Source organism: Scardinius erythrophthalmus (assembly GCF_964197995.2).
Source record: "Scardinius erythrophthalmus genome assembly, chromosome: 14".
In the NCBI taxonomy this organism is placed as follows: domain Eukaryota; kingdom Metazoa; phylum Chordata; class Actinopteri; order Cypriniformes; family Leuciscidae; genus Scardinius; species Scardinius erythrophthalmus.
In genome coordinates this window covers 2,029,688-2,053,910 of record NC_138234.1, presented here as the reverse complement: position 1 = coordinate 2,053,910, position 24,223 = coordinate 2,029,688, and the positions used below count along the sequence as shown (strand labels likewise).

Here is a 24,223-nt window from a genome sequence, read left to right as displayed (position 1 = left end):
CATTATTAAAATACTTAGACTCATTTTACCTGACCAGTTAAAGACAAGTCCGAGCATCTAAGCCCCGCCCACTTTCTGAACTCCCTGTTTCATGCTAATTCCCTCCATTATCTTCCTTTTATCTAATGATTCAAGTGTATTTATTTAATCTATGTGTCCAGTGTTTGACTCGATTGGTGTGCTGTTCGAATTCCGTATTTCATTATTATTGTTATTATTAATGCCATAAACCAGAACAATACAATGAGACATAATCGTCAAGTAAAAAAAAAAAAATTATATATATATAGTAAAATTAAATAAAAACAGTGCCAGTGGACAATAAAAAAATTGCTACTTTTATACAACATCATATCTGCTTACAATGCTATAACCTCTACTTGCCTTTTTACTAGTGCAATTACACAGAACAGAACAATAAAGCTTGATATCATGTTCCGTAATTCAGTGCTTCCACAGAGAACTGACGAATCACACTACAGCGGCGGATTTAGCTCATGAATATTAACAAGCTGACGACGCGACGTCAGCGCGTGCTGATTTATATTCATGAGCGCGCTCCTCGGCCTCGGAGTAGTAGGATTGGTAACTCGGCTGAGGAAGATGGCGGCGTGTGGACGTGTTCTGTGGCTCCTGCTGGTGCTCTTCATCTCCGGCTCGATCTGCACTTCTTGGGAAGCCAAACCAGTGGCCTTAGACACCGATAATGCGGCAGATATCAGCGTCAGAGCCCGGAACCCCGCGGGCGAGGCGAGGGCCGCGGATGGGCCGCCGGCGAACTGCGGGAGTGGAGTCTCAGGCTGGAGGCTCGCGAAGGAGGAGGCCTGTCGGGAGGACGTGAGCAGGCTCTGCCCCAAATACTCCTGGAGCAACAACCTGGCCGTGCTCGAGTGCCTGCAGGACCGCAAAGACGTAAGAACGTGTTTTTATATGCAGCGTCTGCGATTTAAGCCGCATATAACGCATCATCATCAGTCGCTACGTGCACAATATGGCGACCCGACCGTTGACGTTCTAACATGAGTGTGTGGGCCAGTACTTCCGGTGATCTGACAGCGAGAGACAACAGCGACCGAGTTCCATTACCAGAGAGATAATTTTTCTCAATGAGTGTTTTTAGGATTCAAGAGAGGCGACTTGTCTTTCAGAGGGTGACCGCCTCAGCACTTCATCGTTGTGTGCCGTTATATACCGTTTCGTCACGTTACAACAGAGAAGTCAGCTCCGTTGTCGCTGCGGTACGGGCTGAGTGGATGCAGAAGATCCGGAGGGATGACTATGACTTCAACCCGACCAAATTTTTAAATGTATATAAGTTTCAGTGTATTTCACCTGTGCGTTTCTATGCTTTCTATTACTGCATTTATTTTGTGCAAGTGAGATGAGTATGACCATCTGTTTCATAAATCATTATCTGTCTGGTGTTTATATGCATACAGTATTTTACTACGTGTAAAATATACACAAACTAAGCTATATTAAATTGTTATACCTACAGTTAAAAATGTAAATATAAGATGATAACAATTGATGTAAGTAAGTGAAAATATATGCGCAGAATTGAGAAAATAGTATTTATGGCGATAAATTGTAGCCTATCTCAGGGCAAACGTGTGAATGTTCACGGTGCATTTTATGCAAACAACTCTAATCGTAGTTGTAACTCTATATTTACAGTAGGCATAATTGTCATTGCGTATGCAGCATGAGTCAAACACAACTTCTGTTCGTGAACAGTTGTATTTCATTCATTAATCTGACATCCGTGCATTTAATTGCCATTGGCTCGTGTGATAGTAATATGGATCTTAGTAGTATTTTAAAGTCCCCATGAAATCAAAATTGACCCTATTTACTTTGTTAGCGCATATTACTAGTCTTGTGGTGAACAATTAATTCGTGCAAGAAAATATAAAAAAAAAAAATTTTTACCATGGTAATCTTTAATCAAAATCTGAAAATACCCCTCCCCTCTGCATTGGAGGACCTTCTCTGATGACGTAGGTTTGAGGAATTGGTTTGGGCAACGCTTAACCACTCCCCTCAAACCGTTAGCCTGCTATGAGCAGAGATGGAGAGGAGGAGCGCTAGAGTAAAACCCTGCCCTCTGTTCAATATTCCTTTTCACTGGGAAATACGTCACAACACTGGAGAAAAGTCGTTTGCAACTTCCGGTTCACGGGGACTTTAAGTGATATAATTGATTCTATTAACAACTATAAGAGATCATTTTCGGCTTTCTCCGGCTCCGGGGCGTAATGCGAAACCGGAAGTGTCTACCCCCACACTCGCAGATCGGAAATCCAACATGGCGACCACGTGCAACTAACCTGTAGTGCGTTACAACAACACACATCTGGACCTGCAGAACATATAGTCATATATTTAGTAACCAGATGTTTTTTTTGGGCAAGAAAAGGCCTCACATACGTGCAGGTTTTGGGGGTGTTCAAGATGTAAAATAAGTCTCTGATGTCCGCAGAGTGTGTATGTGAAGTTTAGGCTCAAAATACCCCACAGATATTTTTTTACAGCATGTTTTAATCGTCACTTTTTACATTTACATTTGGCAGACGCTTTTATCCAAAGCGACTTACATTGCATTTCAAGGTACACATTTTTACAAAGTTCTTGCTTTCCCTGGGAATCGAACCCATGGCCTTGGCGTAAGCCCACTTTTTGGGCCTGAGAAAAACCAATAGAGTCTGTCTGCATCCTGCAAGACTTCAAGTTACGCCCCTTCAAGTTGCTCACTGTTTAAAGCAGCGCTGCACAGACCGGTCGGTGTATGATATCGAAGTACCGCGAGAGCGATTAGAGAACAGACAGTTCTGTATGTTTTTTAATCGCTCTCGCACGAGTACTAGAGTTGATTAAACTGACTCTTAGCTGTTCAAGAACCGAAATACTATGGTATGCAGTAAAGCAAGCTGCAATCTGCATTAGTGCCAGGGTATTGAAAATGTATTGCAAGAAACCATAGCCTATTGCAATGTAAAATTTGTGTTATTCTTCCCACCTCAACTAAAGTGTGGAGCAAGCACCAATATATCCTTTTGAAATTGGGCTTTTCTTCTTCTTTTTTTTCCGTCTTATTGTATGACTGATTTGCTGATGATTAAAAATGTTGACTGATATCAACAGCACTAAAGAACAGCTAAATGCACCTCTGACAAACAAATCTTCATAGGTGTAAAGTAACGAATTACATTTACTCGCGTTACGTAATTGAGTGTGTACTTCTACTTTAAGTAGTTTTTAAAATCTGTAATTTTACTTTTGCTTAAGTACGTTTTGATTGAAGTATTGTACTTCGCTACATTTTAAATCATATCCGTTACTGAGTAAAAAAAAAAACTAAAATAAATAATAATGCAAGCAGAAAATCGTGCTCCGGAAATTTATTTAAAGGGCACCTATTATGCCCCTTTTTACAAGATGTAATATTGATCTTGGGTGTCCCCAGAATGTATTTGTGAAGTTTCAGCACAAAATACCCCACAGTTAATTTATTATAACCATTTGAAAATGTCATTTTTGGGGCCTGTTTTAAAAAGAGCTGTTTTGGTGTGTACCACCTTAAATGTAAATGAGCTGCATATCCCCGCCCTGCTGGACCCAGATGATGAAGAGAGAGACTCCGGCAGAAGAAACACGAATGAGAATGGACTAAGACGTCTCGGAATGGTTATTTGATACATTTAAGTACTTAATATAGAGTTTTAATCGCATCTCCTTTGTAATTATGGATGTGCAACACACACACACACACACACATTATGATAACTTTCGCGCAATTTTTTGAAACCACACACAAATACTGTGATAACGTTTGCTAAGTAGAAACTAAATTATATTTATGCCAGGGGTGCTGTTGCGTCATGTTGACATTACTTGTACAGGTGCTTATGTGGCAAATGTGAGAAGATGGCTACAGAACCAGAAAACATGCTGCAGGGAGATAGACGTCTATATACTTTCTATGGAGATAGAGCTGTATTAATTTATTTACATTGCTGCAAAAAATAATACGTGACATAAAACTGTCTGATGTTGTTTGTTGAGACATCCTATGACGACGACAATAGCTTTAGACGCATTTGTTGTTGAACTGGCTGACATCGATTGAAATGACTATTTGCTCAAAAATCATAAAATACACTTACTTCTTCTGGAGGTGACGTTGGATCGCGAACAGTAGGCAACGATCCACACTTGAGGATTAACTTTAACCCTCGTTCACTAAACAGTCAGAAAATCATTTGCGCGAACATAAACGTATTTAGGAAGTTTAAGTGGCACCTTTTCTTCATAAATAAAATCCATCCGCTGCGTTTTCAGTGGCTCTGATGTCAGTGAAGACTACTATATCCATTTTTACATCCCACAACAGAACACCTACATTTCTTAGACATTACCGGCTGTCGTTGAAACAATGGCGATGGTGTACAGATCACCGAGGGCGGGGTAACCACAGTAGCCGCGTTTCCATTACCCTTCAAATTGCGCAAATTGCGAATTGAAAATACGCACAATGGAAACACGTCAATTTCGCAAAAACTCCCATTTTTCGCAAAAAAGTTTTTACGCTCGCATGAGGTGGTTTTTCAGGCAATTCGAAAAAGGAATATTTCGCAAAACTGCAGTGGAAACAGTTTTTGCGCATTTACAGTCACCTGACTTAGAAGACGCGGTGTGTTTGAGGTCCATGTATAGCTACGCAAATAATAATAATTTTACATTATTTTATTATAACATTTAATAGGCTATATTTAGAAGACGCTTTTATGCAAAAAAAGGAACAAAGCTGAGTGTGGAGCACGCACTGCATGACACGGAGGCGCGGGCGCGAACACTTGCATTTTCCTATCAACAGTGGAAACAACTTAGGCTACTCTTTCATATCTGGTCATACAGAAAATAATAATACATTATTCTAAACTACTTTTATTTGTGTAAACTCAAAATAACAATAAAACGTTGTGCTTTTGTAAAATAAAAGAAAACAATCAGACGCACTTTCATGATCTCCGTAAACTGGAGCGCGAGAACTGAACAAAATATAGCGCTAAAGCTTGAAATGTCCACTTTAAAACGAACAAATTCGAATCGAAAGCTAATACCTTCTGATTATGCAATCCGTATGAAAGGTGAATTTCTCTCTAAAAGCGCATCTGCTTAACAGCGGAGATGGAGATGTGATTTTAGCCAAAACAATAGTTTATTAATAATATTAATGGCTCTTCTCATTCAGCACTGCGGGAAAACATCAATTCAAGGTTCTAATTTGGCCTTAGAAAACCAGTAAAATCGACATGTTTTCCATATTAATTTGTGAATATTTTAAATGTTTAATAAAGGGGCAAAAAGTCATAAACAAAAATCTGGAAATTCGTCGATATTTACTTTTTTTGCGCAGCAGCGGTGTAGCCAGTTCAAATTAAAATTTTGGTATTCAACTTTGCGTTTTAAAAAGACAACAACCGTTCATTTTTCGTTTTGCAATTACGGGTTAAAAAAGGAAAAACGAATGGACACAAAAGTAGCCTACATGGATCGTTTGGACAGAATACGAGACAGAGTTCTTTATTAAATTCATTAAAAAAAAATAATAATAATTTGCCTATAGGAATACTGGATTCTAAATCTCAAAGAAATGCCACAATCAAAACCTCAGAGCAGAAATGAGGGTGAAACACCCAGAAACTAGGCTATGTGTCGTTCGCATTATAAGGGTCTTTCCCTGCCATTAATGCTTGGATAATAACACGCCACGTCTCCTTCCATTAATAATAATAATAATGTCTAATGCGGTGGCTGTGATATTATATAAACCAACGTCCGTTGCCATGATTTTTGGAATGACTTATCGCGAGAGAAAAAAAGGAAGTTTTAGTCGCATAACATCGGTTAATGGAAACGCCGTCATTTCGCAATAGTTTTTTATCGATATTCAGATAATAGCGCAAAACATTTGCGCAAATCTGTAATGGAAACGCGGCTACTGTCAATCAAACCACGTCGGTGGGGCTTGCGCAATTCTACGTCACAGTGAGAGCAATCTTAGAACAGCTCGTTCTGAGACAGTGCTTATGATTTATTGAGATTGTAAAAAAACCACTGGGTGGATTTTTATCATTCTAGGGTGGTTTTGCTCACACACTGCCAACACACATTTATGTTCAAACACCATGTAAAAGTGAATTTTGCATAATAGGTGTCCCTTTAATAATTGATTAATACTGTAAACCGTGATCATTTCTGAGATGGTTACCATACTGTGAAAATCTACAACCTGGGAGAGTCCCCCATCCCGCCCCGCCCCCGCGGTTAAAAAAGTAACTCTGTAACTTTTACTCTGAGAAAATTTTTAAATGAGCTACTTTTTACTTTTACTTGAGTAGATATTTATACCTGTAATTTGACTTGTACTTAAAGGGTTAATTCACCCAAAAATGAAAATTATGTCATTAATGACTCACCCTCATGTCGTTCCAAGCCCGTAAGACCTCCGTTCATCTTCGGGACACAGTTTAAGATATTTTAGTTTTAGTCCGAGAGCTTTCTGTCACTCCATTGAAAACCTATGTACGCAGGGTGGCCGCGGGTCCTTAAAAAGTCTTAAAAAGTCTTAAATAAAGTTTTCCTAATAAAAGGCCTTAAAAAGTATTAAAATGTCTTAAATTCAGATTCGATAGGTCTTAAATATTTCTGGTCACATTACCGCTAAAATTTCTCCAGTCTGACGGACTTAATGTCCGTCAAATAACCAGTGAAGCATCTAATCGCGAGAATGATTCAGATTTTATTAAACATCAGGGGTCGAGTAACGCTTGTCAGGGACACGTGTATTGTTTTTTCTTCTTTTTTTGAAGGGAAAGAGAGATAATTGTAGGCCTGCTACTTGCTCAACCGGACAAATGCCCTGATTAATACAATTTTTAATATAAAAATAAAAAATAACTAGGGAATCACCGAAAATGTGAGGATGATTCTGTTTTATTTAATTTAATGTAAGTGGCGATTGATAGCCTATAGTTGAAAATAATATAGGCCTACCTAATGTACTGACGGTAACAAAGTTGCTCTGTTGAGGCTCGCGCTGTTATTTATAACATATTATAGTTAAGAAACAATATATAGCCTAGGCTACACACGACCAGAGAGCTGTTTTCCTGAATGCCATCAAGATTGAAACCGAGACTGATTTCATAACAGTTCAGCAAACAAATAGTTAAAATTAAGTCACTTACATTTGAGACGCAATGACTGTTTTTGTTCTGTTTCAGCAGCGAAAATAGTTCCAAACAAAGATCACAGCAGAACCATCGCGCATCTCACAGCAACACTTAGCCGTGTTTCATTAATGAATGATTCAGCGTTTTGAACGAATCGGTTGAGTCAAAGATTCAATTACCCATTCATAAACTGCCTTATTCTGAATAAATCAGCCGTTTGAACGAATCGTTTGAATGAATGACTCAATGACTCGCTCATTAAGACGGTCGCCTGCCGCCTCCTACTGGCGGTTTAGTTTCAAAGTATCATTCTTTTCAACATTCCTTATTTGTATATTCAAAAATATTTAAAAGAATCTAATTTAATACAGTTATAATTTTTCAATGTAAATTATTTAATTTGATTGGTAACAGATTGGTAACAGCCTAGTGTCTTATTATTTTAATTTAATATATTGATCAAATTTAAGAATTTGAAATGAAAGATGGAGCAAACATTTAATAACATTCGGGGAAAAGTGCCCTTTATAAAGGTACAAAAAATTATTCTGAGTGTTTTCAAACAGTGATGTAATGAAACATTGACAATTTAAGTTTAAGTTGAAGTGTGATATGTTACCATATTATCATGCTTAACACTAAGAATTTGAATAATTGTAATGTGGTGATCAGATGCAGATATCTAAGTGTGGTTTGTGGGTGGATTATTTATTTTCAACAGTGGATTCGGGTGACTCAAAGTGCACTTAAAATGTACTAAATTTTCTTCCGGGGGGGGCATGCCCCAGGACCCCCCTAGAGGTACCAAGCTCCACCCACAAAAATAATATGGGAAATACATTAGGCTATATGATGATCTACAATTAATTAATTTAATTTAATTAATTTAATTAGCTTATTATTAAAATACATTATTAGGATTTTACCACTCCGCCTCATTTTGAGCCAGGAAAAACCCTGTTATTACATAAACAGCTATTGATAATGATAATGTAGGCTTTTTCTGGTAACGCTGTTGAGGGTCGCGCTGCTTGTCTCTGTGATAGATTTTATCGTAAGAAATCAAAACAAATGAGCATAACGGCACACATAAAAAAACTCACAGAAGAAACATACTGAGGTATTTATAACGTGATCTAGTTAAGTAACATAACATGACGGGAGCTATTTTGCTGAATATTCTCACGATTGCAAATGTTACATTGATTTTAGTTCAATAAACAAGTAGTTAATATTAAATTATTTCAATTACTTAGGTTAAATATTACATATACGTATGCAATATAATGTGTATTTCCATCACAGGTTTTGGTCTTAAATTTCATTCAAAGTGGCATTAAAAAGGTCTTAAAAAGTCTTAAATTTAACTTGTTTATATCTGTAGACACCCTGGTACGGTATACTGTCCATGTCCAGAAAGGCAATATTTAGACATCATCAAAGTAGTCCATGTGACTACAGACAGACAACAACACAGACGCGCTGCGCTAAAACACTACATGAACTCACTCGAGGCCCAGAGAGAAGGAAATGAATAGTGGAATAAAGTCGCTTTTTTTGTTGACTTTTTGCGCACAAAAAGTATTCTCGTCACTTGATAAACTTAAGATTGAGCCACTGATGTCACATGGACTACTTTGATGATGTCTAAATATTGCCTTTCTGGACATGGACAGTATGCCGTACATAGGTTTTCAATGAAGAGTTAAAGCCTGATGTCCGTCTCTGTCTGGGCTTATTCTCCGCGAATCAGGATCAGGTCCCCATGGTTCGGGAGACTCCACTGTTATGCTGACGTTTTACATCACACAGAGACGGTTTTATTAGCGGAGGAATAAAATGTGATTAAAATGCCTTGAAGCTGCCGTTGATGACACAGTTTACCCCCTCGCTTTATACAGATGATGAACTTTCCCTTTAAACTTGCTGTTCTCTCAGGTTCCTCTTTCTTTCTTCAGCATTTTGCAGTGTCATCTTAATCCCTCACTCATTAGTCAAAGTTAACGCTCCATCAGCTGTCGTGTTGTGAAATACTGTTCTTGTTCATGCCAAGCGTTGCTGTAAAGCTGGCTGTGAATGGCATCATAAAGTGAACGAGACACAAATAAAAGCTGTATGTTTAGTTGAGATTGAAATAGCCAGTGTTTGCTGGTCATGTGTTGGTATGTTGGTCTTTAACAGTGTGCTTTTGTTTGAGACTTGCAGTATTTATTGCATTTACTTTTAGTATTGACATTTTAGTGAAATAGTGCCACTATACGGCCTTATAATGAACGTCCACCGGTTGCAGTGTGGAGTTATCCTCCAGCAAAAACTGAAAGACTAATAAGTTTAATTAGTACTTGTGTTTATGACATGTAGTTATGGACATATGTTGATTTTATTTCACCACATTGTGTAATCTTCCTGATCTAAAGAGCCTAACATGTGATTACGCTGTTATAATGGATGTTTGTTATCTAATATTTAACTTGTGTCAGATAAAGGCAGTGTTTATATGCTCTACATGTTAATATGAGTCCACACCGGAGGTGCACCAGGAAGAGCGAGGCCAGATCTGTGTTTGCTAGTGGTCGGCGATACTGCAAATTTCGTTTACCAATACCAAAATACCAATACTTTTTCATTTTAAAAGCATGCACTTGAACTTGTATGCACTTTCCTGTACTACACTGTAAAAAATGATCGTAATTTTAACGGTAAAAGACTGTAAAAATGCTACAGTGAAAAACTGTTAATTGGTTAACAGAAAGTTTACGTACTATATACGGTAAATAACTGTGATAGATCTAACGGTACATTTTACTGTAACATACCGTTAAATTTACAGTTTTTGAAAGTGAAAGTGACAACCCATTGTATAATTTACAGTGAAAAACCATAAATTGACATTCCCACAATTCCCTGTGACACTTCACATTTGATGTATTTTTGTTGAAATAACTATGTTTGTTTATTCATAGTTTTCTTCGTTTTTTCTAATCAGTTATGTACATTAGGGGTTTATGTTACATTTAATGTTGTTAAATTAATGTTTATTGCATTTTTTAAATTTCATGTGTTACCATGATGGTGTTTAATGTTTGTGTGAATGACACTGTGCAGTGTATATCATAAAATATTTAGTAGTCATGAAAACATATTCAGATTTAGCATTTTAATGATGCATTCACCTCATAAATCATGACACACTGCTCTACACTGTTAAAAAAAAAATCTACTTCATATAAATGCTGTTCTTTCAACTTTGTTCATCAAATATTTCTGTATAAATGTATCATGGTTTCCACAAAAATATTAAACTGTTTTCAACATTGATAATAATAAGAAATGTTTCCTGAGCAGCAAATCAGCATATTAAAATGAATTATCATCATGACTGGAGTAATGATGCTGAAAATTCAGCTTTGATCACATGAATAAGTTACACTTTACTATGACATAGAAAACAGATAGCCTATTTTAAATTGTAATATTACAGTTTTTACTGTATTTTTGATCTAATTAATGCAGAAGAGAATTAAAAATCTTACAGACCCCAAACTTTTGAACAGTATAAAACCCTTGACTGTCACTTTTGATCAATTTAATGCATCGATCCTTGTTGAATAAAAATATTAATTTCATTCAAAAAAATCTTACTGACGTCAACATTTTGAACCGTTATGTACACTTTTGGTTTGTTTATAGCGAAATAACTCCCGATTGTTTCTCTGTCATCTAAGCAAGGCTTCGTTTCCCAAACGCACTGGGCCTGTGAGCTCAGCGAAGCACCAGCATCCAACGCTCTCTGTGATTGATTGGTTTAGTCTTGTATCCAGATGACTAGGAGAAAAAGTTCTATCCTACACAATTATCCACTAACATTCGCTTATTTTTCCACTTAGAAGCTTATTTTACGCACTGAATTGCGTGCTAAATTAATAAAAAAATGACTGGTAAAAAAACACACATTTGGATCGATATTTTTATGTGAGGATCGATCCTTTTCGATACCACGTCAGTATCGATAGTATATCGATACTTCAGGATCGATCCGCCCACCCCTAGTGTTTGCATCTACTCTTAATACACACACCTCTCCTCTCCCCGGGGTCACACACACACTCCCAAAGCCTTAAAGTCAACACACAGACACACACACACTAGCAACAGGCACTACTGTCCTTAGGATGGGCCGTAACATTAGACTAGTCGTCCAACAGCTGTTGTTTGATATTTTTAAGTGTAGCTTTAGCTTAGTAGTTACTTTATTGAACCGCTTTGCAGCATCTACAGGTGTTTGTCACACTAAAAGCTGTTTAAAAACACACTTCGAGACGCTGCATCCGGTTATATAGTTGAGTTCCTTCGACCTGTTTGCGAACGCAAGAAAAATGTTTAAAGGCCCTAAAGAGTCGAGGTCAGGTGATCCAGAAAGCAGATTAATTACTCAGGGCTTGTTGATCTGAAATCATGTAGTTCTGCACATTACTGTTGTCTGTGTGTAATCCCCTCTGTTCTCCATCTCTCCTCAGGACACAGAGATCGCCTCAGACTGCAAACATGTAAGTCTTCACACACACTTCTGCTGTTCTTCCGGCATGCTGAGGTTAAAGTTAACCAACCACACGAGCTGGAGTTTAACACACACTCAATCATAGACATGCACTTATTTGGTTTTATTTAGGTTGTGTTTTAAACAGAACTGCTATACGTCTTTCTTTCACAGTATTAAATCTTTTTTTTTTGTATACTATTTTAAATATTTTTTGTATTACTTTTAATTATATTATTAAAGGGATACTTCAGGATTTAGCATTAAGCTTTGTATTAGTAGAAAGAATGTAGTATTTTCGAATTACCGTGCTTTCCTCCCTCACATCCCCCTGAGACGAGATGTATTTTTTGTCTGGAAAAAAATCCTCCGATGACGCAAAAATCGTCATTTTGTGTCATCTGAGGATTTTCTGGCCAGAGGCTAAAGACTCCAGCCAGTAGGAGGAGCTGTCCCGCATGTGTTCAACCCGCCCGTAGAGGGTGGGATCCATAGACAGTATATAAACTGGACACAGTGACCCCATTGGATTCAACGGAGAAAAGTGAAGCAAATTAGAAGCACTCACTTCCTGATGGCTGAGCGACTGCGCAGACTCAAACAGAGCTTGACGTAGATGTGACGTGAGCAATCCGTCTGTCTTCTAGTAGCTGTGCCGAGAGAAATCTGAATCATTCCCTGTCCATGAGCTAGGAGCAGGAGCAACTTTTGCTAAGTATTCTGATTAATTATTTTGTAATTTTGCCTCCACGTCCCCCCCCGCGAGCTTCTCCTCCTGTCCATACGGTAATCTCTCTACTGTGCGACAGAGAGTCGCAGGTTATGACGCAATCGTTAGCCTATTTTTACAAAAACTGCTTCTACGGGGCCATAACATAAGCTACAAGGTAATGGAGCCTTTTATACATTTTCGTGTTTCTTTAGAAATAAATAATGGACCAGTGCCGGCCCGAGCCTTTTGGGAGCCCTAAGCAGAATTTGATTTGGGGGCCCTCTCCCACCACGCGGAGGTATCTGTTTGACGATTATTGACACAAATGTCACACTATAATGTTACATTATAAATTAATACAATGAGGTTATGTATTAATACAAAATAAATACTTAATAAAAAATAGATAGGCCTATTTAAATAAAAAGTTTTAACTTTTTCTTTACTCTTTTACTAACTCTTTGAAACTTCTGAAAACAAACTGTCACAAAACACATTAAATAAACACATTAAATAAATTATTTGCAAAATATCCTCCAACGTTTTGCAACACTTTGCAGTTTGAATGATGTCTTGTATGAACATGACGGCAGTGTCCGAACTATACCGTGTCTTTTGGGGGAGCCCACTTTTGTTGATGTTTTTTTTTTCAATGGGGGGGGGGGCGGGGGCGGGGGGGTATTGGTTATGCGCGTGCCATACGAGGATTGGAAGTTTGAATCATTTTACTGACTCTTGTTCGATCTCGTTCATTAAAATGAAAGAATCTTTTTTCGAGCCATTTCGTTCATCTAAGGGGCAAATGTTTACTTTTAACTGGCAAATTCCCCGAACACATCCACCTACGCAATCTTGATTATATTCTGATTTAAGAAATCATTATAATGCAGTCAAAAATAATTTACAAGGAACATAAATAATTACTTTACCTTCAGAGTCTTTCGTTCATCTGTCACGTGACAGACGCAATTATGAATGGATCGTTCATGAACGACAGATATATAACAGCTACAAGTCACAAGTGTATACACTACTTGCTTTATGCAAGCACTATATAGGATAAATCACTATACAGGATTTACCCTATTATACTTTATCGACCCAAAATGATAGGTCAAACAGCAAACATCCACCAACAAATAGTCTATAAATAGGATGTCTTTGAGTTCACATGAACAACGGTTAATTATTCGCCGGGCTACAGAAGAATACCATAATTCCTCCGTTCAATTAGGCCTAAGACATCGAGAGTCACGCAGACCTATAACAACCCAGCCACAACACATTTTGGGAATAACATGCCTTACCTTAACACAGATTTCAAGGACTTCGCGCGCAGATCAATGGCCTCGTGTATATTTTTTCCGACGAATCTGTAAGTTAACATGAGTGGAATTTGCACCGCAGCGCCACCACACCTTGATGCTCATGACAAGAATAGCCAATAGCATGCATAGTTATCTTTATTGAAGTGAATTACCGGTAGGTTTAAATCGCCGTCCTGCATGAATGAATGATATTTTTGCTATTTTACACATAATAATCCACGATGATCACATAACACAAAACTGAAATTGCACGTCAAAATAACACATTGTCAATATTTTTTGAGACCCCCCAAAATTTCACAAATCACATTTTCAGGGGAGAACATGTCTTATTAAGGGGAGCCGAGCTCCCCCTAGCTCCCCCGGAGTTCGCACCCTGCATGACGGAGTATGTTTTTATGTTTCCACTGTTCGATCGCGCCCGCGCCTCACACACACACACACACACACACACAACATATTCCAGCATTGTAATCTTGACATCGCAGCCTGTTCATTATAGCCGTAATAAAATATAATATTAAAATAGTCAACCTAACATATAAAAATTACACTGCTCTGTAATTGTAACTCAATTGCACTGTGATGTTTCCTAGCACTTTTCTGCGTGTGTGAAGAGGATGATTTTTTTTCGTCGATATTGGAACGTGGGTGAAGTACAAAGCCTATAATAAAGAATAGTTTACCATCCAAATACATCACGAATGTTGAAACATTTTGATTCTATTGAGAGAGATGCTTGAGCCCAACGCCGCTTACTTTCACTTTTGCTTTAAATTATTTCGCTTTGGCTTGTTTATAGTTATTTTTTTATTCTTGTTCTGTTCTGAATATTATTAAATGTAAAGGATAAATCATTGATTTAAATGTCAATCATCAATCATTGATCAAATCAATTTTTTGTGACATGGCTTAACATTACCATGACTTTGCGCACGAATTGTCTATGTACGCGAGGTTATGCGCATGACTCAAACACTGGCAGACACAGCAGCAGTTGTAGGCAGGTATATTGATCATGAAATCAGAATTTTCTTGTCTTGAATTAGTCATTAATTCATTCATGTCATTTGTTTAAGTTAATTAATATGTAAAAAAAAAAAAAAACTCGATTGGGGGCCAGCCGCTTAGATCGCTTATGCCTCGGGCCGGCTCTGAATGGACAAATGGAGTCTTTAAACACCTCAGGTGTAAAGTTATTCGCTGTCAAAGTGACGCCAAAATGAATGGGAGTCAATGGTATGCTAACAGCAGGTGATGGTCTGCTAATCAATGGCGGCGCCCGGGGAAGCTTCAATGTTTTCCGAAACACTGCCCCCTGGTGGGATCTCACTCACAGCAGCCTCTTGTTCTGTGGAGAAAGCGGAGTAGTTGCTCTGAGAAAGCCTCTTTTTCGCGGACATGTCCGGCTGTCGAGATAGTCCAAAATGTCCTCGTCCTGCTCGACCCGTTCTCCCGCGGCCCTCAGCCTCGTCCTGCTCGTCACAGTAAACATGATGCCGTTCTCCCGCGGCCCTCAGCCTCGTCCTGCTCGTCACAGTAAACATGATGCCGTTCTCCCGCGGCCCTCAGCCTCGTCCTGCTCGCCACAGTAAACATGATGACGTTCTCCCGCGGCCCTCAGCCTCGTCCTGCTCGCCACAGTAAACATGATGAATGGCGACTGTAGAACGCAAAAGCCGAATCCCGGACATTTTGGGCGATCTCGAAATCCTGGGCAGACTCGTCACGGAGACTCACTAGTAGCCTAGCCTTGTTGTTTAACAGCGCTCTCTTACCGGTAGGCGTGGCTTGGGAGTGTCCTCGTAGGGCAGCGAAGCAAGTGCATTCTGGGAGTTGTTGTCTTTCATCCACATGAGCCAAAAATACATTTTCTGGCTTTTCTCAGTCTAGAAAGCTCCAAATTCAAAAATAATTTCACATTTCTTCTACATAAATGACTCATTTTAAATACACATTCATCTTACCAGAGGTGAAGTATCCCTTTAATGTTAAAAAACCTCATAACTTCAGTGCAGTTCTTGCTCAGGGTAAAGGTCATTCAGTGGTGTGAGATTGAGATGTGTAGTGAGTAACCCCTCGTGTTTCTTCAGCTGCTGTGGAACTACAAGCTGAACCTGACGACCGACCCGAAGTTCGAGTCTGTGGTCGCCGAGGTGTGCAACACCGCCATCAGTGAGGTGAGTGATCACGCACACACACTTCTGCACGAACCGTTCCACAATAAACCCTTCTTAACCCCCCCTCCCCTGCCCCCAGATTAAGGAGTGTGCCACTGAGGAGCGTGGGAAGGGTTACCTGGTGTCGTGTTTAGTGGACCACCGCACCGACATCTCCGAGTACCAGTGTTACCAGTACATCACCAAGATGACCAGTATAGTGTTCAGCAATCACCGGCTGATCTACGGCTTCATGGACAAGTGCAGAGAGGACATCAACAAACTGGGCTGTGGGAGCATCACCACGGGGGAGAAGGTAAAGCGCACTGCACTCTGGGTAACTGGGCCTGAACCTTTTAACAGGAACGATGTAACACTTTTTTTAAAGCCAGTACTTCCTGTTTGATATTTTTTAGTATCTCTGCCAGTTTTTGTAACATTAGTGTCAAATACAGAACTGAACAAACACTTACTGTAAGATCACAAACATTCTTTTTATCATTTATATTTTTACAATCTAGATTTACGACTGTTCTTTGATCTTGCTTTTGAAAATGTTTCATAAAAAATTAACAGCAGAAAAAAGTTTTTTTTTTTTTTTAAATGTGTGTGTATAGGTTTTTTGTTGTTTTAGTTTTAGTCAGCAAGTTGAATTAAATTAATTAGAAATGCTGCCTTTGCAACTATTAACACTCACAGTTTGATATATTTAATTACACTGTTAAATATGATCTAGTGAATCTCAAAATGAATACCCATCATATGGTCATACGGTCCTTTATAAAGTTGTGATGCCTAAATTCTCTTGTAGCTTTTTAAACGATGGGTTTTAGTTTTTAAAATGTGAAAATCAGTAATGTATTGGTTATCAGTCATAATGTGACGAGTATCGGTTTACCAATATCCAGCAGTTTGGTTCAGTCACTGGTTATTTGTCTCATTTGACCAGCTCATTTAGTTCACCCAAAAAGGAAAATTGTCTTAATTTACACAACTTTTTCATCCCAAACCAATAAGACTTTCATTTATTTTCGAAACATACTGGAGATATTTTTAATGAAACCGGAGAGATTTGTCCCTCCAGTTGATAAAGACGTCATAAACATAATCTGTATGAATTGAGAGATTTAAGTTTTCTGAAGACACAATTGCTTTATATGATGAATAGATTTACTTTAGGCTTTTATTCACATATAAACACAAATATATTCATATTCACATGTAAATGCAAACTCAAACGTTCTTGCTTGATGCGTGACAACCAATAAGAAGGAATGCACGATAGATCAGTCACCATATCGGTATCGGCCGATATATGTTCATCTTTAATGTTATCGTTATCGGTCCGCAAAGAGAATCCGGCCGATATATTAAAGCTCCAATATGTAAAAAAATTCACCACAAGAGGGCGCAGTTTCCAACAATAACAAAGGCGAAGCTTGATGACGCTATGAAGGAGGTGACGATGGGAGATGTCGTTTTTAATGCGTTTTCACCATCTAGCGATGTATCTAAATGTAATTAATGAATCATGATCACGGATGAGGTAATTTATTCGTTTTTTTATCTGATCGTATTATTTTATGTCATCATAATTAATGAACTGCAAGGAATGTGAAATGTTATGCTATGTTATCCCGTTACAACTTACAGCTATTTGTCATTAATTCATATATATTAAAATCATCTTTACTGTAACTATTACGTTACTTGCACAATAAAAAAATAATTGATTTGCTTGCCTGTCTATCAATACACTCGCGAGAGCAGAGTCTCTGTCAAGTCCAAGATTGTCGCGCAGCTCTCTCCATCTCGAAAACGCCTGGCCGATATTTATCCGGGTTTTATTCCTCCGTTTGTCACACAGTATCCGAATATGGACGCTTTCGTTTTGTTGGCACTTCAATACTCGCCAAAGAGTAATCGTGATCCATAACAGCTATAACCATACAGTCTATGGCTATAACGCTATAACCACCACTTCCGCATTTGACCATGTGATATTCCGGTGTGGTGGAATATCACATGGTCCACACCGGAAAAAAAGGATAGTGCGGACATTGCGTCACTGAGAGGCGACATTTCTTTTCCGGGACGGACAGTTCTTTAAAATCGGAATTTCTCTGAAATAAAAAATCTTTGGAGACTTTTGAGATATTGTAAGTACACAACTGGAGGAAATATATCACACTGAGCAAATTATTTTCGGAAATTTTATTACAAAATTGTTACGTATTGGAGCTTTAAAGATGATAAATAATGCATTATTTCCTTCAGCTGAGACGCTTAAATGATACGGTTCAGTGCAACATGTACAGCGCAAGTCTCATATCGACTACATAAAATTATAACGTGAACATCATAATTGTGTGTTTGGGACATGGATTTTAATGGTGAGACTTTTGTTTTTGTAATCAGGCTCTCAAAAATGAGATTGGATTTCAATTTTCCAGCCGATATATAGGGCTGTCGCGGTGAAGGATTTTCCCTTGCGGTAATTTTGAGTGGCTTAATAGCGCGATATGCGGTTTTACCGCATTTATTAATTTATTTTGATGTATTTATATTTATTTGTTGCTATATAAATAAGTGTCACGATGTGGTCAGCATGCACAAAAACGAGTACATTTTCAGTAACCAATAAACCGAAACTAAACAGCGTCTCTCCGCATTGAAAGCCTGTCACTCAGTCAGAGCGCAGTTGTTACGGCAACAGACTGTCTTTGAGTGAGTCATTAAACCATTCATTCAACAACACGTTCAAAAACGCTGACTGATTCATTAAAAGATAGTAATGAAACCAGGTAAATTATTTTTAACTTTGAGCTCCACTTTTCAAGGCTCAGCTGACCAGCAATGCGTCGCATGGGTAACGCTGAAGCTTCACTTAATAGAGACAAATGGCATTGATTCAATGCGTGACTCACTGAGTTTTGTTTCCCGCGACCGCGAGTTCCTCGCGCTGTGGATGCTGACCAGCGCTGTCGCTGATGCCATTCATGGTAAATACCCTTTATTTTAAACGTTAAAGGGATGACAGGACAAATATTTAACTTTCCTTGAACACGGCAACCTTTTCACGAATATGACTTGACATCAAAGAAAGACGCAGGTAATCGCACGCGCTCAGTCGATCTCTCTCATTCACTGTCTGTTTAGGCTTAAGTGCAAATCCACGAAGCCTCTGTACAAATCACCATGATAAAACCATGATCGCCTCGTCTTATTATCATTATTAACTTATTTAACACTCAATATACATGCACGAAGTTCAAAACAAGAAGGGTATAGCCTTATGAAAAAAGAAAACACGTGAATATCGCGGTTGCTGCGGTAACTTGAAGTCCTCTGCGGTTGGCTTGTCAGTAGCGCGGTACTGCAATATTGCGGTTATCGCGACAGCCCTACCGATATATCGGTTATCGGCTTTCAAATATAAAGAGTTATCCGTATCGGCCAAAATTGTCATGTCGGTGCATCTCTGCCAATAAGGTTTGTTTCCGTGCTTTAAAGTGTGTGTTTCAAAGATAAGCAAAGATACTTTTGCTTTAAACTATCCAAAAACCACTAGAACACTGTTATATATTTAGTTGACTCTTATGGGTCTGGAGTGACGCGAGTTAAATGACTCTCGGCATGATCTTGATTTGTTAATGTTGAATTGCTCTCTCAGGGAGAGGTGATCTCGTGTCTGGAGAAGGGTCTGGTGAGCGAGGTCGAGGAGCAGGGCACTCACTCCATCAGAGACGAGTGCAAGAAGGCCATCCTGCGTGTGGCCGAGCTCTCGTCCGACGACTTCCACCTGGACCGACACCTGTACTTCTCCTGCCGCGAGGACCGCGAGCGCTTCTGTGAACACGTGAGCCGCGACCCCACACGCCAGCGCTTCTGCGTGCTAATGCTAACGCTAACGCTAATGCTGTGCTCCTTCCCTCTAGGTTCCAGCCGGAGAAGGAAAGGTCTACAAATGTCTGTTCAACCACAAGTATGAGGAGAGCATGTCAGACAAGGTACGTTTGCTTTATTCCTTTACCAGTTGAGACTCGTCTTCCTCTTCCTTCTTTACAAACACATTTTACGCAAAGATTTTGTAGTTTTACCCTCAACTGTGTTAAATTCAGACCAGAATCAATCAGGTCTATTAACGAACAGGCAGATAAAGCAGCAAAGGAGGCACTTCAGTTGGAATTGACAGCATGTAAAATACCAGTGTGAGGGGTTAACAGTTTTAGGACCCACGGACCAGATGTTTGAAAGAAGACCCGGAGTCAGAATTATAATAAATTGAAGAAAAGTTTTACTGAAGATAGTTTGCAGTTTCATCAGCAGAAGTTCAGCTTTAAGACTCACACAGGAGTTTGTAGGCCGCCTCGCTTACAGTTACAAAGATCACAGCAGTTACACACACACACACACACACACACACACACACACACACACACACACACACACACACACACACACACAGACAGCAGTGATACCCTTCACCAAGGTCTAGGCGACGGCCTTGCTTCAGGTTGCAGTTTCTGATTGGCTAAGAAATAGATAAACAGTAATTTTCCACACATATACAGATAGACTGAAGCATATCTCCATAGATTATGCCGCTGACACTCGGACCCTGAAGTTAGGCACGTCGTGACCTTCCAGATTGCAGATTTGGGTTGCTGGGCGCCAACATGTCCAGAACAACTCAGTCCATCTCCAATAATGCCAGTGGTTCCTTAACCCTCTGGAGTCTGAGCGGTTTTCTGGGCCCTGGAGGTGTTCTGACATGCTCTGACATTTGTGCTTTTTTCAGTTATTTATAAACATGTTAATGGCAAAGGTGTAAATTCACTCTATATAGCACAAACAGGGCTACCAAAATATGCGAGCAACATGCATGTATATTTTTTAATTTTTAAGAGAATAATGTTTATGCGTGGTTATTGAAAAAAAATAAAAATGAAAGTTGCTGAAATAAGACCACAAAACTCATAATAAATATGTGTCAATAAGACTTTTGACTAATGGATGTTGTTCCTTCAAGTTCTGGCTTCAAAATTATGTGAAAATAGTCTTGCTTTATCGTTCACATAAAACAATACATTGATTTAAATTGATGTAAAACAGGTTTTGCTCGGAAAGCCAATATGCGAGTGGTGCGTGAACGAGGAGTGATTTACACCTTAGAATACAATGTCCCACCCACTCTGCATAATGAGCCATGCATTCAGGTGTGACACTGACTGAGCCACAATGCAAGGACAAAAGATATATTTAGAAGAAGACTTATATTGACCATTTAAGATTTTGCTTACATCTCTCTTGTAAATATGTTTTGCTATTTTATTAAAAAGGTTACAATTACAACAATAATTACAATTTCAACAATATTTCAAGTGTACTCTTTCTTTGTTAAAAAAATGATTATAGGCCTACATTTTATCTATGTATTCATTAGTTTGAATATAGCCAACATTGGAACAGCTAACATCTTAGTTGATGACTTTATTTTTGACAAAAATAGTATTTTATATATATAGAAATTGCTAAACAAAAGCTTATTTGATGTGGCAGTATATTCTACAGTAAAAACTGTACCCAAATCTAGTCAACAAAATGTTGTCTTTCATATTTCGCCTGACTGTAACGTTGTTTTTATGAAATATTAGGGCATATAAATGTTAATTTGCAGTTTAATACGTTGCTTATACAAATAGCCTACATTTTATTTCAACATATTTCAGTCGATTTTTACTCATCTCAGTATAGCAATACAGTTTGCTAAAACATCATCATTCATTCACACACGCGATTTAAATTTAAACTCTTTTTGCGAGCTGTGGTAAACAGCGCGCATCTCTGCCGTTCATTCATTCATAAACAGAAACCCGATTCACGTGAGAAGGAAAAAAACTTACTAGCCTACTGTATTCCTCAGCTCGCTCCTCGATATACCCGCACTTCTGAGGTACATTTTCCATTATTATTATTCCTCACAGCGCTGCGAGACGGTGTAAACAAGTAATGATCTGAATAAACTTGTGTTTTCTCGAGCTGATATGGGGGGCGTTCACAGGGTTGCGCGGATTGCCTCAATCATTTGCGTTTGAATAGCGCGCGCTCTCCGGGGCGGAGTCACATTCTTTTTGAATGAGCTGTAATGAGCTCGACTGGAATCGCTCTCTTTTAATACAGATTTCACAAGATGAGAATGTTTGTTTTTTATATAAATTACTTCATTTAAAAGAAGAGAATTCAAGCTTCATGCCTGTGTGTCTGTATGCCTGTTTGACTGAGTATTCGCTGAGTTATTGTTCATTTTCGGACGTGTTTCAGAATGGTCTTCACTGACAGATAGAAGGCAGAACTCGCATCACGTTTATTTTTCTTTATTTGGCAAAAAGCACAACACTTTGTTTTTATTGTGAGTATATACAAAAATAATACAAATTTAACAGAATCGATTGATGTATGAAACTCCTATGGAAAATCAAAGTCAACAGAGTATTTATGAGTTTCTTTTACACTGATAAAAAAAAAGCAAGCTGGTATCGCCGGCGATACCGCCGACGTCAGGGGGTTAACCTGCAACCAAGAAGACTAACACACACACACACAGCTTTTCCAAGGTTGGATTTGGCCAGGCTCTAACTATAAACAGGAGTCTCGTCTCAAAACATCAAGATAATGCGTTCTTTCTCTCAAGGAGAGATACACTTTAGTCTAACTGGAAAGTAAGGCTTCAACAAAGAGATGGTCCCTTAAACTATAGACTTCAATGACCCCTGTGACCATAGTTGTCAGAGTACCCTAGAAAAACAGATGAGTGCATTGACACATGTTGAAGACCTTTCTCAAACAAAACATCTTTCCATATTTCCATATTTCATTTCTTGAAGCCGGGCTAAATGGTCAAGCACTCTTACTGCATTCATATCAAATACAGGCATTAGAGAATGCATGAAAAGAACATTTCAGTGATCACACTGGTGACTTCTATAACAAAGTAAAATCTCACAAGCTTAGAGAAGTCATTCAACTCGTGATATTTAGAAAGAAAAATATTGATTAATACCTTGATTATAATCACTCATTACATGTACATTGAAGCAGCAGTGGATTCCTTCACCAGTGTCTGACAGTAATATACCCATATTGAATCTGTACATTTACAATAAATGGCGAATGGAACGAATGCGAAAATAACATTTATATGAGGTGATTCCAGTACTAAAGCAAGGAGTTCATTATTATTTTGAAAATGGACATGACCAGGTTGTTTATACGAGATGCCGAATCGGACATTCCTATTTATTTAAAAGGGGAAGAGAAACCGGTTTGTGATTTTGTGTAAGAATTTCATGTGTGAAACATATTTTAATAGAATGTCCTTTTTAAAATGATACTAGACAACGTTTTATTCAGAAAATATATAAATTGAATTTTTTTTAAAAAAATGTTTCTCCTGGAATAATTTTAGAATTTCTGACAAATATTAAATTGAAATACTGTTGATTGCCATGAATATAGCCATTGCTGCTGATATGGCGTTAAATCATAAATAAATAATAAATTAATAAATTCTACAATAGTATATAAGACTGAAATAACACTAACTCAAACATTCAGTCTTAAAATATTAAAATCACTAGTTACTAGGGCTGTTGCAGTAAACCGGCATTGACGATAACCGTGATATTTATAAAAAAAAAAAATTTTTTAAAAAGTAATATTGATTGTGTTAATACATCATGTACAATAAAATTGTTTATCCAGCAGCATTAATTATCTGCTTGACACTCCAAGTAGAAGATGATATTGCACCTTAATATTTTAATATATATATTAGTTCACAAGATAAAGTTAATTTTCATCTTGGTTAGTTTAAGTAATTTTGTTGTCATTTTAATCATTTTTTTAAAAAAGGCTTTATTTATTTTTCAAGTTAAATTAAAATGAGAAATGTTGCCTTGGCAACTATTGAAATGGTGTGTTTTTTTTTTTTTTTAAAGGTACATTATGTAAGATTTGCTTTAAACTATCCAAAAACCATTAAAACAATGTTTTTATTTTGTTGACTTGTGTGCTTGCATTATCCCAAATGTCTCCAACAATGTTTGATGACGATCTCTGGTCTAGCAAAACCACAGTTTTTTGTTCATGTGATGGACCACAGTTATTCGTTATCTCAACTCCCATGATTCCACGCTCCGTCATCAAGCTACGTCTGTGTTATAGTTTTGAATAAGCGTCCTCTAGTG

General features: G+C 38.1%; 1 protein-coding gene across 6 annotated transcripts in view; it reads left to right on the top strand.

Moving 5' to 3' along the window:
- The first annotated feature begins 566 nt into the window (after nucleotides 1-566).
- The window catches only part of LOC308702327 (Golgi apparatus protein 1-like), a 72,546-nt gene continuing 48,889 nt past the window's right edge, over nucleotides 567-24,223 (top strand). For 5 of the 6 annotated variants that reach the window (XM_081385097.1, XM_081385096.1, XM_081385098.1 and 2 more), the window contains exons 1-6: nucleotides 568-912; nucleotides 11,756-11,785; nucleotides 15,909-15,995; nucleotides 16,075-16,290; nucleotides 19,648-19,833; nucleotides 19,913-19,984. In XM_081385097.1, the coding sequence (XP_081241223.1) occupies nucleotides 604-912; nucleotides 11,756-11,785; nucleotides 15,909-15,995; nucleotides 16,075-16,290; nucleotides 19,648-19,833; nucleotides 19,913-19,984 (900 nt within the window). In that variant the 5' untranslated portion in view covers nucleotides 568-603. Of the gene's footprint in view, nucleotides 913-11,755; nucleotides 11,786-15,908; nucleotides 15,996-16,074; nucleotides 16,291-19,647; nucleotides 19,834-19,912; nucleotides 19,985-24,223 lie in introns of all 6 variants that reach the window. The other variant, XM_081385099.1, reaches the window with a different exon arrangement.